At 41.5% G+C, this 17678-nt stretch overlaps 1 protein-coding gene across 3 annotated transcripts in view; it reads left to right on the top strand.

Annotated features, from left to right (window-relative positions):
- The window catches only part of FAS4 (RNA helicase family protein), a 185634-nt gene extending 173513 nt beyond the window's left edge, over positions 1-12121 (top strand). For all 3 annotated transcript variants that reach the window (XM_086530283.1, XM_086530282.1, XM_086530284.1), the window contains 2 exons: positions 9281-10378; positions 10457-12121. In XM_086530283.1, the coding sequence (XP_086386409.1) occupies positions 9281-10378; positions 10457-12007 (2649 nt within the window). In that variant the 3' untranslated portion in view covers positions 12008-12121. The remainder of the gene's footprint in view (positions 1-9280; positions 10379-10456) is intronic.
- Positions 12122-17678: the final 5557 nt, after the last annotated feature.

Below are 17678 nucleotides of genomic sequence, written 5' to 3'. Positions count from 1 at the left end.
AGCAAGGTTTTCACTGCAACCAGGGCCAGTTCTTGGTGCCACAGGGTCATTTTGGCATGGCTGGTTTTTCCAGACAGCAGCCAGATATCGCACCTCTGACGCAAAATGTGAATGGCCAAGATGTGCAGATCATGCCTTCTACAGTGCCCATGTTGCAGACCATTCCATATGACAACTTGGGGGCACTGGAGAAGCCGAAAGCTTACAAAGAAGGGGGTGCAGCTGTGAAATTCAGCACAAAGGCTCTCACTTTCCTCCAGCAGTTTGATACAGCTTATGCAGGAGGGAATTTTACAGAGGCCTCGAAAGTCAGGAAAGCTGCCACTTTCTTAAAGGACAATGCGCTCACATGGTGGACAACATTGTTAATGCAAGGACAGGCACCCGCCACTTGGGTTTACTTCAAGCAAATGTTCGCATCTGCTTGGTTGTCAAATGAATTTGAAGCCGACGTTGGCACCAGCTTACTTCAGCTTCATGCAAGAGCTTGCTGGAGTACAATAGGAGGTTTTGTAAAGCGTTACTCTCAGTGACCTCCTATAGATTTGTGCCATTGTCATAGCAGATAGAGAAGTATTGTTGTGGGCTGCCTAAAGGGCTTCGTGATTACTGTACCAAGAACAGAGTGGCTACCCTCACTCAGCTTATGGAAGTTGCGAACACTGGTCTTGCCTTGTTGAAAGGAGAGGACAGTGGGTTTCCCAGCAATGAGAAAGGAGGGAAGCAAAAGAAAAATTCAGCGAAGAAGCCCTTTGTGAAAACGGCTCTTGATGCGTCACAGGGGTCGGAAAAGGCCACCAAAGACGAGGATTCAGCCGGGACTTTTGGAGCGCAGGCAAAGAAACAGAAAAGGAAGCCTTTTGTGCGCAATTCGCTCCAGGAAAAGAAGATCCTAATGGCTGAAAACAAATCCTTTATATGCGAGTAGCCTGGTCACTTTGCTACCAATTGTCCACAAAGGAAAAGACCAGCTGACTCAGATGATAAAGAAGACCAGAAAGGCAAGAAGCCTAAACCAACGGTAGGTTTGGTGCCAGACATGGTGGGTGACAGGCCAGTACAGATGCCAGTGAGTTATGCAGGACTTGGGGTAAAGTTAGGGATCAGACGGCACTCATCTTCTTTGATCCAGGTGTCAAAGCCAACTTTATCTCACAAGAGTTAGCTATGAAGGTGAGCATCAGAGCTAAAGAGATGGGATACATAGCAGAGGCAGGGTTGGCATGTCCTGGCCACTCAGAGTGTGTTGTCTGCATATTCAGTCATATGTAGACACAGAAGAGTTCTACATCATGCCGCTGGAAGGATGTGATGCCCTGTTGGGGATCTCGTGGATGTTCCTAGTGCAATGAGTCTTGGATGCCTACAACAAAAAGATCGCTGTACAGCATAGGGGCAAAACTCACATCTTGGATGTAAAGCTAAAAGGAGAGTCAGTCCCTATTGTATCTGCTTCTGCTATCACTTTTGTAATAAAGAATCAGAAAGGTCAGCATTTTTGCAAAAGTTTAGTGACTGTTTTTCTGACTCATTACGGTCGCAATTGCCGCCAGAGAGACCTCAGGACCATCGGATAGATTTGGTGCCAAGGTGTGTCAGATAATAAGGGCAAGTGGGAACAGTATTCGCCTATGCTTGAATATGCGTACAATAATACGGTGCATTCGTCTACTGGCAAAGCACCTTTTGAGATTGTTGAAGGCGGCAAAAAAGTTCCTCCCATTTTGCAACAAAGGACAAGATCTTTGAGGCAGAACGATATGTTGAGAACATGGATGAAATGTACAAGAAAATTAAAGTTGCCTTGGAGAAGACTCGGGCAAAACAGAAAAAGGCTGCTGATCGTCATCGTCGTGAATTGCTGGTATCACCTGGTGATTGGGTTCTGTTAAGGTGCGAAAAGGCAAGCTTAAAGAAAATGAAGGGCAAGGAACGGCTGTTTCCTAAGCTCAGTATGCGTTACTATGGGCCTTTTCAAGTGCTTGACAAGATCAATGATGAACTGTCAGAGTCACCAAATGTATTGCAGCTTTACCTTGAAGCCTTTGGGTTACAACCTACTTATGTCCCAACCCAACGTGTGCAAAGGAGGGGTAATGATAGAGCTAGCACATCAAATGTACATATGAATTCAGTGTAATAGATGGAAATGACAAAAGTATGAAGGTCTCATTAAGTCATTTGTATCTATGTGCAAAGACCTTGCTTGCAGATACATGCGATGATAAAAGAGTGTTAATAGCACAAGATCATCAGTGGCGTGTATTTATGGTATGCAATCGAGGACGTTTGCGATTTCAAGAGGGGGGTATGTCATGAGAAAGTGGCAGCTGTTAACTATGTCACGAGGACGTGGCAACTGCTAACTTTAGTTGTTGGTTTCTTTCCAATGGGATTTGTTTTATTTTTGAGACCATCTTTCTGAAGTAGCAAACGGTCGGACATTGTATGGCCAATGTGAAAGGTAGTTTCACCCGCAGATGGGTAGTGGTCGGCACTAGAATTCGTATAGTAAGAGGATGTCTAGGCTTAGAGCAAGATCATGTAGGTTCCCCCGTCGCACTTAGCAAGTTGGTGGATACTAGGAAGTGAACTCAATAAAGGCATAAAGTCAAGGTGGGACTACCAACAGAAAGTATCCGACAGTTGGGTCACATTGCACTTTTCGATGCGGTCCCAATGAGGATAGATGGTCAGATGACCATTGGGAGCCCAACGGAATCATTTCCTAAAATTTAGGGAACTGCTATTTTGAGCCGTGAAATGTGTTCGCGTCATTACCTTCGGTATGACTAGGGGAACATTTTACAACTCTGTCGCGAAGTCAACTGAGCAACCAGTCGGGAGATTTTTAGGCGGCAAACCCGAAACGGGAAAATGCTTGTAAATGCGCCTAAGTGGCAAATTTTCATGCGCTTGCCTCATGCAAAAAAACGGGCACTGAATTTTAAGCTGGGAAGAGGTCTCATTTGCATTTTGTCACAGGTTAAGAGCTATGGAGTGCTTTCTTTCCCTCCCATGTACAGTGTGGTGCTAGGAGTGATGGTCTGCATGCTACACAGTGCTCTCTCTCCCCCCTACGTGCAGTTATGTGATGCCCCACAAGAGGGCTCTTCATTTGATTGATGTACAGCTATGTGGGTTCATGCTTTTGTGTTGAGGCAAGAGCCTCCTTGAGCAGGAACAGGGGTAGCTAGCTGCTACTCCAAAGCAGGCACCAGTGAGGGTCATAAGCTCACCGTACAGGTGCAAATTCAGCGTTGTGTACGCACAGAGAATTGACTGTTTTTCAGCCATACGGACGCCAGAACCTTTGGGAATCATGCCCCACTGGCAGAGAACAGTTCAGGGACTGTTTAGGGCTGGAAACAGGGCAAAAACCAGTAAATACAGCCACCTAAATTTACTGATTTTGGGCAGGAATCAGAGGGTTTACGCCAGTGCAAGTGAGATCCAGCAGGGGAATTGATTTCGCGCAAGTTTTGGGGCTGTTATGTTGCCGAAATTTGGCCAAATCAGGTAGTATCTAGCGGGGTACAGGTAAAGGATTCCTAGGACTCTACTTTGTAATTTACCCTCTCAAAGTAGAAAGAAATACGGAAAGGGGCACCAATTTTGTGGCCTACAGGTTGTCGACGTCTGCTCGTAGCATTCTAGCTTCCGAGCCGTGTGTGTTTAAACTTTTAAGTGCTATTCCCGTCGCGGGTTCCCTTTGCAAAAGTGCTCTGTGTGTGTGTCTAAAGTAAAGAATTTCGGGTGAAAGCCAACGCCTACCTCCCTACGGGCCCATTTCAGGATTTGAGCCATACTATCTCGACATCCAGAGTACAGATGAGGATGGATCCATCACCCATTATATCACCCTCTTGTATTGGGCACCGTTGTATCAATGGTCACACATACCCCACAGAGTTCCAGCTAGTAGGACTTCTAGGTTCATTTTTGTATCTCTTTTTTTTAATCGAGACATGGTATTAGATTCATCGTGGTTTGTAACGTATTGGTCTCATAGGTCATTTTGGCCTTTTGAAGACCTTAATGTATCATTTCATTTCTTCCTCTATTGAGTAACTCTATGAGCTTTGTACTCTCCATCTTTGTCATTCATTTGTGAGCTGAATCTCTCTCTTTCACCCTCCCTTGTGTTGAAATTTCTGTTTTGTTGTCTTTCTCTACGTGGGAAATAGCCCCAAGTTCTTTGGAACACAGAAAAGCGTCAAAGAGCATAAGACGAGTTTATAAAGCCATAGAAACTATGTGGAGATGATTCTAGAGGCTTGCACACTCCACTTTTAGGTTGGTAAGCTGTCGATCAACCCTTGGTCAACATTGGTAACCTGTCAAAAAGTGGCCAACATGTTGCCTCCTTGCTTCTCTCTTCCCCTGCTCTCATATATATATATATATATATTATGCTAAAATTGGTTGATTCTTTTGCTTCTCCCTCTCTTTGATTGCACATAAAGCTTTTTCTTGTTCATCTCTATCTATTGACATATCTTCGTTTGACTGATAGCTTCAACTGCAAGTAGGACCGGTTTACTTGGCTCAAAAAAAAAACAACTGACGCTCTGATACCACTTTTATTAGAACGGACATCATGACCCGATGAACATAACAAGTGGAACAAACTTTAACACTTTAAGTAATAAGCACTTGAACTTAAAGAACACTTCATACTTGAGACGAGACACGTAGTCAGACGGAGTTCCACTCCAAGATGCATTGGCCGGTCAACTAGGCGTCCCATGCGGTATTCCTTTAATATCGATCTTACTTGATACAATTGTAGGGAGGAGCACTCGTCCAAACTCTGCAATTGCACAATTCTGAGAATGACTCCCCCAAGGCCGATAGTAATAGGCCCTTGGCTCTTGCCTTTACAGGTGCTCAAAAGCACAAATGGCATTTGCTTCTAAAAAGTGATGGCCCCAAAAGCTCCAAAAGTTAATGCTTTCAATTGATGGTTCAAAAGTAGCACACAATCGGACTGCCATGCTATCAGACTGCACGGCTCGCGTTTCATGCGGTAAATTGTGTCGTGATTTTCGGACCGCGCTATTGCAAGGGGTGGATTGGTGCGGCTAAGGATTTTGGCTCTATATCCTCCTCCTTTAGGTCCAGTGCGAGCATGGTACATCACCAATGTGTGACATACTTTATATAGTTCTCTGTTCACTATTTGCATATGTTGTATTTGTGGGTTGCATGATACTCGTGGAAGCATTTTGAGCATTTGTAAAGGTAGAGGCCAAGGGCCCATAAAAGAGTGCCTAGGGAGAGCATTATTCACTCAAAAATGTACGAGTGTGTGCTCCTTTTGGAAATTGTAAACTCAATGACAAAGAAATACCGCAAGGGGGGCCTAGTTGAGGGTCAAAGTGCATCTGGGAGTGGAACTCCGTCACTCTGTGTCTTGTCTCAAATGTGAAGTTCTCTTTCAATTTAAGTATTGAAGGTGTTTACATATTTGCTCCATTTGTGATAAAGTTAGTTCCATTTGTTTTTTTTTGTCGCCTGTGATGTCCTTCGGCTACAATGTTATTAGATAGTTAGGTGTTTGCCTTTTCGACAGCAAACAAGTCCTATATAATTTAACAATCGGACGCTTTGGACTTAGAGAAATATCTATAGTCTCTTGTCAATGGGTTGCAAGATTTTGCTTTCGAGGCATCCTCGGTACAATTTGCTGTATTCGTAGAATTTGCTACAATTCTTGAGTTTCATTATGCCTCCAATTATGTCTTAGTTGTTACCTTCTCCAATACTCGATAGTTTGAGAGCTTCAATTCATCATCCGAGAGATTCCGCTATTCCACTTGGCGGTTGTTTTCGACGAATCGTGTAGGATATCCACTTACACCACTTTTACCCCCGCCTCCAGTGGCACCTCCTGTATTTCACAGGTGGATTCTTTATGCTTATTTGTAATATCCACCACCACCAATGCTTGCTCTTCCTCGACCGAAGGCTTTTAGGGATGGAGGATCTATAGTAGTGGTCTTCACCTTCTAAGGGGTTAAAGACCAGGAAAAAGCACTTTAATTCTTACAATAGCTCAACAACATTTATTCACTTGGAAATTATATAGAGGTATCCAAGATTTCTTGTGCATTCGTTGTTCTCAAGGACAGGGCTATGCAGTAGTGGAGTTCTTTGTCCACAAAGCCTCATGCTCCGAGGACATGGCAAGCTGTGGTTTCGACCGGGACTTTAAATGACTACAATCGGAGATTCCAGGATGTGTACCTACTAGTTTCTTTCTTTAAATATTTAACCCTGGAGTATCAGTGTGAGGGATACATTCTGGGTTTGCCTTTACGATTACAAGAGTTTTGCCTTTCTAAACAGACAACCACTATGCAAGAGCTCATGGACCGTGTCGCAGTTGGATATAAGCTTATGAAAGGCGACTGTGTTTTGAAGCTTGCAAAGACTTAAGAGCTTCCTTCTAGGGATCAAAACTGATAACCAATCTACTTCTTGAGAACAAGGGAGTCAAGTCTCTCAACGTCTTCAACTCTCGACAAAGCAAATGGAAACCGTACAACAAGAAGGCAGATGTTTTTGTATGCTTTCAGGCTGGACATACCATTAGTACTTGTCCTTAAAGAACTCATGAACTGCCCACAGAGCAACCTCCCACCAAGAAGGCAAAGACTACGTTTGGATTTGTTCGAGATGGGTACTGTCCGAACTTGTTTGATATTGATTGAACTTGTCTGGATCTGTTTGGAATATGTCTGAATGTGTTTGACTTGTCTTAACTTGTTTAAACTTGATGGAAATCTAGGATATTTAAGGCATGTTTTAAGCATTTTTAGACCTGGTGCAACAGCTGGCCAACTTGGACCCACCCATTGTAACGGTTATTTTGTGCGGTTGGACAAGATTCAATGACCCATATCCAGACGCCGTGTAACAATTGGATAGAGTCCTAGGTGCAGCACACGGTTACTCAGATCCGGCTGAACAATTGGACACACGTCGAGGACTGGTTCTAACGGTTTCCATTGAATGGTTGGACACACATCGAGAATCCATTTTACAGTGTAAATGTTGCACTTAATGTATTCATGTTTTCTTGATTGCATCTATGGCATCAACATTGGCATGGCATTGTGTTTCGTTTGTGAAGCATAACGTTTCGGAAATTGAACTCTAGTGCATCAAGAGTTCCGCCTTGGATAGCTAGTGCATTTAGAGTTCTGGAAGGATGAGATGACTAGATTGAATCTGATGGTGGAACTGGATTTTGTGTGGATGCATGTTGAAGAACATATAGTCTAGCAGGGATGGTCATTGGCATGTCAGCATAATGCTGGTGTCTACTGAAGAATCAGATTTCTTTTTGGAGGTGTAATTGGGGCCAATTGCTCTTCTCTAAGGGGAGAGTATGCCTCAGCACTAAAGGGCACGGGTAATTTAATGAAGCCCAAGCGGTGGGATCTACGGCAGCGAAGCTAGGACACAGGGATCGGGACGCGTGCAGCCGTAAGATGGCCAGAGTAAACTAGGACACGAAAAGATAAACTTGGACAAGCAGGGAGCCTGTCCAAGTTTATTTATCATTTTATGGTTTGCCCACATGTCAACTTGCCCGTCGTGGGCGTAGCGGTTAGTGCATTGGGCTCTCATGGCGGTGGCGAGGGTTCGAGTCCCCGTGCCTACGACGGGCGCCTGTTTTTTACCACCCTCCATTCGCCTCGAGATTCCCCCCTTTCGAACTCCACGGTGGATCCCATCTCTCTCTACCCGTGCCCTTTAGTGTTGAGGGAGGGTATGTGACAATCTGGTGACATGTACTGGGCATGAAGAGGGAGAGCACTAGCCGAGCCTCTTGAGATGCCGTCTTTTGCCCACGATGGAGCTCACCAGGGTCTGCGTCTTGCCCGCCTGGGAGCCGCTTGAGAGAGAGCGTTTTAGCACGCCTACGCCTGGGCTCTGCTAGCACCACCTGCCAACGCCCTAGCCGACTTGGACTCTAATACCAGTTGTAGGAGATACAGCTAGGGCGGCGTGCAGAGATGACGAGAGAGAAAAAGAGAGAGAGAGAGAGAGAGAGAGAGAGAGAGAGAGAGAGAGAGAGAGAGAGAGCTCGACACAATAGAAGAATAGAACACGCTTTTTTTTTATTCATTCAAAACCTTACATATAGGTAAAACTTTCCATGCACAATAATTAGGAGATGTTCCCACGGGCACAGCTTTACTAGACCATACTTGGGCTTGGAACCCAATAGGGACACTAGATGTTTTTGTAAATGGGCATTTGGAGGGTTTATGGTTTGTCTGTTGATGCTCTTTTTCTTTTCAATTTCTGCCTCGACTGTCGCTAACGGCTGAACAACGTGATAAGGACAGAGACTGTGAAAGAGGACATGATTGAGCCCTCCATTTCCTTTAGACACGAAGGTAGCGTGCCATTTTTATACCCCTTCCTGCTTATGTTTTTGTTGCCCCAGCTTATGTTGATACCAGGCTCTTAATCCATAATTTTGACAAGTTGAGACCTTCACGGTAGAGGGGACTCAGATCTTTGACAAGAGAGGGTAAGAGAGAACTTTTGTAGGTGTATTAACGACTAAGAGATTTGCAGGCGGTATTTCTGCATTGTTCTGGAGGGATTTTGACTGCTACAATGGATCATTGACTTTGAGGATGAGTGATGTCTGGGGATATTCTTGCTTGCTTGAGCTAAGATCTCATCAGCATTGCAAGTAGAGCTAACTGGACAACAGTGTTATGGAAAACCTCTTCACAATACTGTTCTGGAGGGACTGGAGGGATTTGGACTGCTGCAATATGTAGTGGACCTTGAGGATGAGTGATATCTGGGGATCATCTTGCTTGAGCTAAAGGCCTCATCAGCATTGCAAGTAAAGCCGACTAGACACAGAGTTATGACAAACCTCTTCACAGCACGGTACACAAATAGTTATACTATGTTTTGACTTCTATAGGCTGTTTCATGCTTCTGCAGATGTTATTATATGTTTGTCTTTCTTTCTTTCTTGCATTATCTCCTGCAAGTAAAGCATTGCAAGTAAAGCCGACTAGACACAGAGTTATGACAAACCTCTTCACAGCACGGTACACAAATAGTTATACTATGTTTTGACTTCTATAGGCTGTTTCATGCTTCTGCAGATGTTATTATATGTTTGTCTTTCTTTCTTTCTTGCATTATCTCCTGCCTTGCCTTTCGAACTACAATGATAGATTATACCTCATGTTGGATAATATGTGCATTAGACTAATGGCAAACTTGTTTTCTCCAGAAACTATATGAAGAGCAATCCGAAGAAGGAACACCATCCATTTATCCGTTGAAGATTATCATCATGAGTGCTACTTTGCTTGTCGATGAGTTTGTCGCAAACAGGAGGTTGTTTAATTCTCCACCCCCCATAATTGAAGTTCCTGCTCGTCAATTTCCAGTGACGGTTCATTTCTCTGCCAAAACAGAGCTCATGGATTATGTGGGTAAAGCATACAAGAAGGTTTGCGCCATACATAGAAAACTTCCTCCAGGAGGCGTGCTTGTATTTTTGACGGGTCAAGCAGAAGTTCATTATTTGTGTAAGAGGCTTCAAAAAGCTTTTCCAAAACTGGAAGGCAAGAAGCACAATAAACAGGTCAATAGTGGTGACACCGATTTGCAAATCATTTCCGAGGCAGCTGATGGGGTTGTAGCTGAGGATGAGTTTTATGATGATGCAGAGATGGTCGAGAACTTGGAATTGGGTGAGTCAGCACTTGAGTCTGACTCAGAAAGTGATTTAGAATATTCAGAAACCGAAGAATGTAAACCGGCTGAGAAAATTGAGTCAAAGAACAACTTGGAATGGACTATGGGAGATTCTAGTTGTTTGGAATCTATCAAGGATGCGTTCGATGCCTTAACAGAATTGCAAAACAAAGATGGGTCTGAGAGGCCTAAGACTGAAAAGCGGGCCCCGATCAACAACACTGGCCCACTGTATGTGCTGCCTCTCTATGCACTATTACCTGCCACATCACAGCTCAAAATTTTTGGTGCTGTTCCAGAGGGGTCTCGGCTGGTTGTTGTTGCTACAAATGTTGCAGAGACCTCAATCACTATTCCTGGCATTAGATATGTGGTGGACTGCGGCCGTGCAAAGGAGAAGATTTTTGAACGTGCCACTGGGATTACAAGATATGAGGTTGGATGGATAAGCAAGGCATCGGCAGCTCAGCGTGCTGGCAGGTCAGGACGAACTGGCCCTGGACACTGCTACCGCTTATATTCTTCTGCTATTTTCAATGACACTTTTCCAGAATATTCTCGACCGGAGATTTATCGAACTCCCATTGAGGGCCTTGTACTTATGCTTAAAAGCATGAACATTGTTAAGGTAATTATTACGTGCTTCTGGTTTAGGTCTGGCATTCTTTGACTGTTTTGAGTTAAGACGCTCTTTGATGTGATGCAGGTCAACCATTTCCCGTTCTTATCTGAACCGAACAAGTCAGATCTTGCAGAGGCCGAAAATTGCTTGTATGCTTTATCAGCGCTCAACTCTAATACAAGCCTTTTGACTCCTCTGGGGCACTCTCTCTCCTCGTATCCCATCAGTCCTCGTCATTCACGAATGTTGCTTACTGCAATGCAAATTGGATGCTCAGATGAGGCCAAAGAAACATGTATTTTGCTAGCGTATGCAGGGGCGACCGTTGCAGCACTAAGCTTAGATAGTCCTTTCATGACAGACATAAATCCTCCAGAAGATCAGGGTGGAAAGACTTTGAAAAGATCTGCGCAGGTGCTACATTCAGCAGATGTGGATCCAAAGTCTGCTCGAAATTACGCTGATACCAAGTCTAAAGGAAAGAGAATTGATGTAGAGTCAGAAGGCAAAAATGTGGCAGAGCTAGATAAATCTAGTCGAAGAAAGATCAGGCAGAGTGCAAATTATAGGCATCCCCTGAGTGATGCGCTTGGTGTGGTGAAAGCTTTACGAGCATACGAAGCATCCGGGGACCCAGAGGAATTTTGCAGGAAGAACAACTGGCATGCAAGGATATTGTATGAAATGTCTAAGTTGAGAAAGCAGTTAATACATATATATCTTGTTTTCAGTAAAGAGAGAGGAAAAAAGGACTTCTCCTTTTCTGATGGAATTTCTGTAGCTGATGTAGAGGCTGTGTGGAAGGCTGAAGGAAAATGTCAGGATCTTAGTGTCAAACACGAAATAGTTTTGCGACAAGCAATCTGTGCAGGCTGGGCAGATAGAGTGGCACGCAAGGTAAGTATTTTGGAGATGTTGAAAGGCAATGGAAGTGAAGAAAAGAAAAAGCACAAGGCAATTCAGTATCAAACTTGCACAACTGAGGAGAAAGTCTACATCCATCCCTCATCCTCTTTGAGAAAGCATGCGCCGGACTATGTCGTATTTAACGAGCTTGTAAGAACGTCTAGACCATATATGAAAGTTATAACCACTGTGGATGGGCAATGGCTGGTGACGCATGCAAGTTCTCTGTGCACCTTCTCAAAACCTCTTTCAGATCCTCCACCATGGTATGATAGTTTATCTGATGATGTTTGTTGTTGGGTGTCCCCAAGCTTTGGTCCCCATTTATGGAAGCTTCCCTTACAGAGGTGCTCTTTGAAAAGCAAAAAACATCGGATTGCGGTTTTTGCCTGTGCCTTGCTACAGGGCAAAGTGCTTCCTAGCATGAAGTTGCTGTCTCAAGTTTTGGCCGCCGACCCTTCGATCCTCATCATCCCTTCGGGTATTGCCCATAAACGTGCAAGTGAATTGCTTCATGCCTTAGAGGCTGCATCAGTTGATAGCCGTTGTAAGCTAAAAAGTGTGTGGGATGCTAGAAGTGACTTCTTGTTTCAGGAAATCCTTTTATGGGTGCAGAGAAGCTCTCACTCTCATTTGGGAAGCCTTTGGACAGACTTGAAACTAGAATCCCAGGAAGATGGCACGACACTTTTTGGGAAGAAGAACAAAAGGAAGCAAGGTGTTTCATAGCCAAATCTAACATTTCATTTCATCTCTCTCTCTCTCTCTCTCTCTCTCTCTCTCTCTCTCTCTCTCTCTCTCTCTCTCTCTCTCTCTCTCTCTCTCTCTCTGTGCGCGCGCGCGCGTGCGCATATAAGTAATAAGTATGTGCAAATCTGTCTTTATAATTGTACTAGTGTGTGCACGTTTGTGTATACATGCCAATGTATGTGTGTAGAGTTTCCTTAACCCTCAGAAGGTAAAAAGATTCTCTAGCAAGACATCATTGGAGCTTGCTTTCATGCTCCTACATTGGGAAGTCCAGGATATTTCTTCATTAGTTTTGGCTTTCTAAAACAAGCTTTAGTGAAGAAGAGAGTTAGGCTTACATTTTACTTTTGCTTGTGAAGTATTGATTTTTGGTCTGTAGTGTCAAAGGCCCTAGCATTTGTTTCTGGTTTTGAGGTCATCAATCATGATTTTTATTGCTAAGTAGTTTATCATGGTTTTTGATTCTTCCCCAAGTAAAAGAGATCACGAGATCTTACATTGAGTTATAACATACAAAAGTGATGTTGATGCTTGGAAAGAGAGGTCCTTTCATAGTTTCCTTTCAACTTTCAAGTGCATGCTGTCTCAAGTTTTAACTTATACAAACTGATGGACACTCACACATTTTGAACTCCCTCTCAGTGAGCGATCATCTTAAATTCTTTAATTTTTCTTATGTTTAGGTTCTTTCATTTTTTGGCTTTATTATAGCATTGATTGTGGGGGAACTTCCAAGGCAAATCTTAAGAACTTGAAAGGATTGAAATGAAGGCAATGCATTATTGGCCTCAGGCCTTAGTATCCATATGGATGAAGGTCGCTCAATCCTTGTTGTTTGACATTTGTCCTAAAAAGAGCCTTAAAAAGTCTTCAAGAGAGTTGAAAAGAAAGAAACCATGACCTTTCAAATTATCTTTCCCAAAAGTTGCATTCAGTTTTTCACTGTTTGGGAAGCCTTAGAGAAGTGTTGGGTCAGGCATACTTTCAATGTTTTCAGCGATGATTGAGACTTACAGTAAATGTTATTTTGTTAAATGGATATTTTTATTTCATCTTTCATTTCACTTCCACACATGGCTTGATTTCTCTTGCATTCTATTCTTTTAGAATGATAAATTGAAGCTTCACCTTACATAATTTTAGTAAGTTTTATACATACATATACACACACAATATAAATAAGTAAATATAATATATGTTAATGAGTTCTTTTTATTATATATGTAAATTTATTTATTTATCTATTTATACACACACACACACACACACACATATATATATATATATATATATATATTAATGAGCAAACCATGTAAAGAGAAGAAAATCCGATGCAATGATGTCAAAACTTAATTCAAAAATCGTACAAATTTCAAAAAAATTGCTAGTATTTTTTGGTTGCTTCTTTGCGAGGAGAATACTCCATCGCTTAATAAAAGAGACATTCATGAGCACTGCTTCACCTTATATTATTTTAATTAAACTCGACCTAATAATTTCATCACTTATTGTTTTAGAAAGCCGTCGTGACCTTTTCACTTGTTTTTGGAGGGGGATGCAACAAATGATGTGAAGTTTGAATATAATAATTTTTTACAAACCTTCAATACATTCCATGTAAGCAAGTCCACCCCTTTACATAGAATTTAAAAAATTGACTTCCCAATTCCAAGAAGCTTTTCACTTTCTACAACTTTCACTTTTGCATTTTAAATGGTGTGTTTATTTTTTTCAAATTGTGGAGACTTAATCACTTTGAAATTAAGACATTTGGTGAAGGGTTTTAATTTCTAATTGTATCCAATAAGAACAAAAAATTTGAGGCAAGTTAAGGTAATGCTGTTTTTACGTTTTATTAGACAGAATCTTTATGAGATTTCAAAAAATCAAATCTTTCTTGTACCTCCCTGCATGCCTTCCAACGTTGCTATCTCCTCCTCCCTATGTCATACTCACCTTGTTTCCAAGATTGTCCTCTCCATCATCCATATTCCCTCCTTTCACGGCGAACCTATTATGCATTGATCGTATGTCATGCAGGACAAAATTAGTGTAATGACATGAAAGGCCACTTGCGCAAGATTGCACAGCTTAGTCACCACGAATTGCTTCCTCCCTTTCCTCCTCACCGGTCATATGTCAATCGCATCCACCTAACAAGAGCTTGTGGTTGGGGTCGGAGTGTGTAGGATGAGGTGGAAAGTATACTTTATGGGAATGGTGGATATCTTCCTTGTTGCAACTCTCCATCTCGTGCTTCGTGAGACCACCATAGATAGTTAATTAAATACCACTTGTCTTCCCAAGGCCTTGCAAAGCCTTACTAAGAAGTTCGGTGTCTTTCTCGGAAGCTTCCATGTCTACTTGGGATGTAAGCTTGTTGTCTTTGCCACTTGAAACATTTAGGTTTGTTGTTGTTGTTGATGGTGGCAATTGGCTTGCTAAAGGTAGGGTGTTGCAACTCTCACAGCTTGTGCGTCCTGTCCATTGATATCTCTCTACCTCCCTCCTCGTTGACTTGGACCCTTCCTCTATCGCCTTAATGAGGAAACCACACACACACACACACACAAAGGCAACGTCCTTCCTCATCTCGTCATGTTCCGAGGGCAACCACCTCCTCATGAGGAGAGAGAAAGATAGTTATGTGCACGTTGAAACGAAAGCACTACGTCGCAAGGACTTCTGTGTAGGCAGTTCGAGCCCACTCGTTTTTTTTTTTCTAAAGATTACTTCCCTTTGTTCCATGCTCGTGTTGTCTCGCCATGTGGCCATCCGCGAGCTGCCCTGATATCCTCCCACCTCACAGTCGGCATCTCGTTGTCGTTTCGTCCTCATACTACTCATGCAACACTCGACATCTCCCCTTCCCTCTCTTCCCTTTTCCTTTTCATTCACTAACAAAACTTCGAAAGGATCTTCCTTGATTCTGCTTAAGGAAATGGTTCTAAAATCGTGACTACATATTGGGTTGATTTTCATCTCATATTGTAAAATGTTTTTTTTGGCCAGACTCACAATTGTGAGTAAAGGCCATTTATATTTTTTGTACCTTAATTGTTATGGTTGAAGTTTGTGCACTTTTAATCATAAATAGCAACTAATAGCTTAAATTTTGTAAATTTATCCTTTATATTAAGGGCTAAGTAGAACGTATCTTTTAAACACTACTCTGTGTGTGTGTGTGCGCGCGCATGTGCGCGCGCGCACGCCGGAGATCACTACGAGTTTTAACCTTTTTAATAAAGATTTTTAACTCTTATGACCCTTGAATAGTCACTTTTTTTCCTTTTGAAGGTCCATGTGAAGACTTGAAACAAGTGTGAAAGTCAAGGCTTGATAAAACCAACATGTAAGAGAGTTCTATGTCGGTGCATTCTCAACTCTTCCAAAGTATACCTTTTTCTTTTTCTAGGTTTACATAATTGATCAAATAAGTTGCACACAAATGCTTGAATTTTCCACATGTTGTGTTGTGATCAAGATTATATTGCTACAATATGGAACTCAAAATGACTATTTCAATTTCATGAGTACAAAGGCATTTCGATGAATGCACATGTTTATTACGGGTATCAAAACTTTATGAACTTACATAAAGCTAAAAATCGTCATTTGTCCAAACACGTTTGCTCAATTCAATATAGTTTTCATTCATGGAGGTCAGCAATTTTTGTTTTCTTGTTGACTTAAGAAATGTTTAATTGTGCAATTTATCAAATTTTACCCCCCAAAAAAAGAAAATGGACTTCATTTTTTAAATGTATATGTTTAGTCTATAAATTGACTTTGCAAGACATTAATCTATTCCTTCAATTGTTTAGAAAAAGAGAATATATTTTGTAATAAGTTTGCTATTCTTTTTAAATCCTACATTGAACTTCTACTCGAAGAATAATTTCAAATTTTTATTTCCCTTGATAGCTTTTTTTTGATGCAAAATACTGTAAATTTTAAAGGCAAATTAGAGGCCTTGAAATCTTTAAATTGAACAAAATAAACTTTTTTTAAGGACAAAGTATATTAATAAGCTAAAAGACCTTCCCATCTGAAGGGAGGTTCTCATACTAGAGTGCACTGCCATCAATTATGGCAAAGATCATAAAATATATGCTTATATTGGCTTTCTCTATTATTGTCTTTTCTTCACTAGGCAAGTCTAGTGCATAAATATTAATAAGCTAAAAGACCTTCCCATCTGAAGGGAGGTTCTCATACTAGAGTGCACTGCCATCAATTATGGCAAAGATCATAAAATATATGCTTATATTGGTTTTCTCTATTATTGTCTTTTCTTCACTAGGCAAGTCTGGTGATTTCATTACTTGTTCGTTTTAAAATGCCAATGGACCCTTCACCTTGTTTAGTAGTATTGTTGGTTTTTATTGTGTTGAAATTTGTGTGAAAATCCATATTGCTTTCAATTTTTGTTGAGAGCAAGGTGAAAGATTCTGTAAAGTAGCTTTCAATTGATTTGCAAGCTTCTCTTTTTGCTTTAAAAGAAAAAACCTTGGAGATGCCCAAAATCGAGCATGTTGTACCTTGCAGTTCAGAAGTAAATCAAGATTGTATGAAATTGATACAGTTTAGCCTAAAATTAAGAAGTGAGTCTACTTTTTCCGTTCACTATTTTGAGGGTATAGAGTGTGTCCACCAATGGCCTCTAATTAACTTTAATCTCAAAGGGCCCTTAGAGGGTTCATATTTTTCCTAATGGATAGGTGTGAAGTGAGGTTCATACAACATTAGAGAGCTTCAGTAGGTGGCGATCTTTAGGAGAATGCAGCAAGCATGAGGAGGGAAAGAAGGTTCAAACCTCTGTTATTACAGAATCTTTTTGGGAGGAAAAAGTGACATTGAAGAAAGAGATGCAATTTGCAATGTGGAGTGAAGAGAAAATAGATATGGTATAGTAGAGAGAGGGGGAGGGAATGACCAACACGTTTTTGGAGGGACATCCTTTTAAAGGAGAGGGGGGAGAAATTGGCAGCCACTAGAGAGAAAAGATTGGTTTTTACCCCAAATTTTTAGAAAAAACTCAATTTTTTTATTTTATAAGATATTTTGTCTTTAAAAAGGTATCCATGTCTACAAGTTTGACCTCTCACTTTTAGGCCCTCTCATACCCACCATTTTAGTTCACATGGCATCCATCATTTGTCCATTCCGTAATCCCATTTTTTATCCCATGGAAAATAAAGACGTCCTCTGAGACCCCATTCCCTTCCTAATGTGGTCACTTGTTTTTAATTGCTTAGCTTATGCTTTGGTGCCAGAGCAACAATGTAGAAAATTGGATAAGGCTATATTTTTTTATTTGTGAGTTACAATCTAGAAAGTAAAGGTTACAAGTTCTATCATCCACAAACAAAGCGTATCTTGAATATTCAAGATGTTCTTCTTGTGAAAGATGTAGTTCAGCCCTTGATTGCATGTACCAAGGAGACAAATAAAAGCTCACTAAAGTATATGATATGTAGTTGGCTCTATCCATTTGAGGGAGTACAAATGTAAGTCCTAATGAGGCACATATACAGCCTATGCAAGTTCCAATGACATTCCAGATAAGCCTTTTTTTATGTAGATTTATAAGATGCAATTCATAAAAATAGGGCTAAAAAATGAGCAAGCTAAAGGTATGCCAATTTGG

This window comes from Adiantum capillus-veneris, chromosome 15, assembly GCF_014529385.1.
Source record: "Adiantum capillus-veneris isolate H3 chromosome 15, ASM1452938v2, whole genome shotgun sequence".
In the NCBI taxonomy this organism is placed as follows: Eukaryota; Viridiplantae; Streptophyta; class Polypodiopsida; order Polypodiales; family Pteridaceae; genus Adiantum; species Adiantum capillus-veneris.
This window is presented reverse-complemented; position numbering and strand designations above follow the sequence as displayed.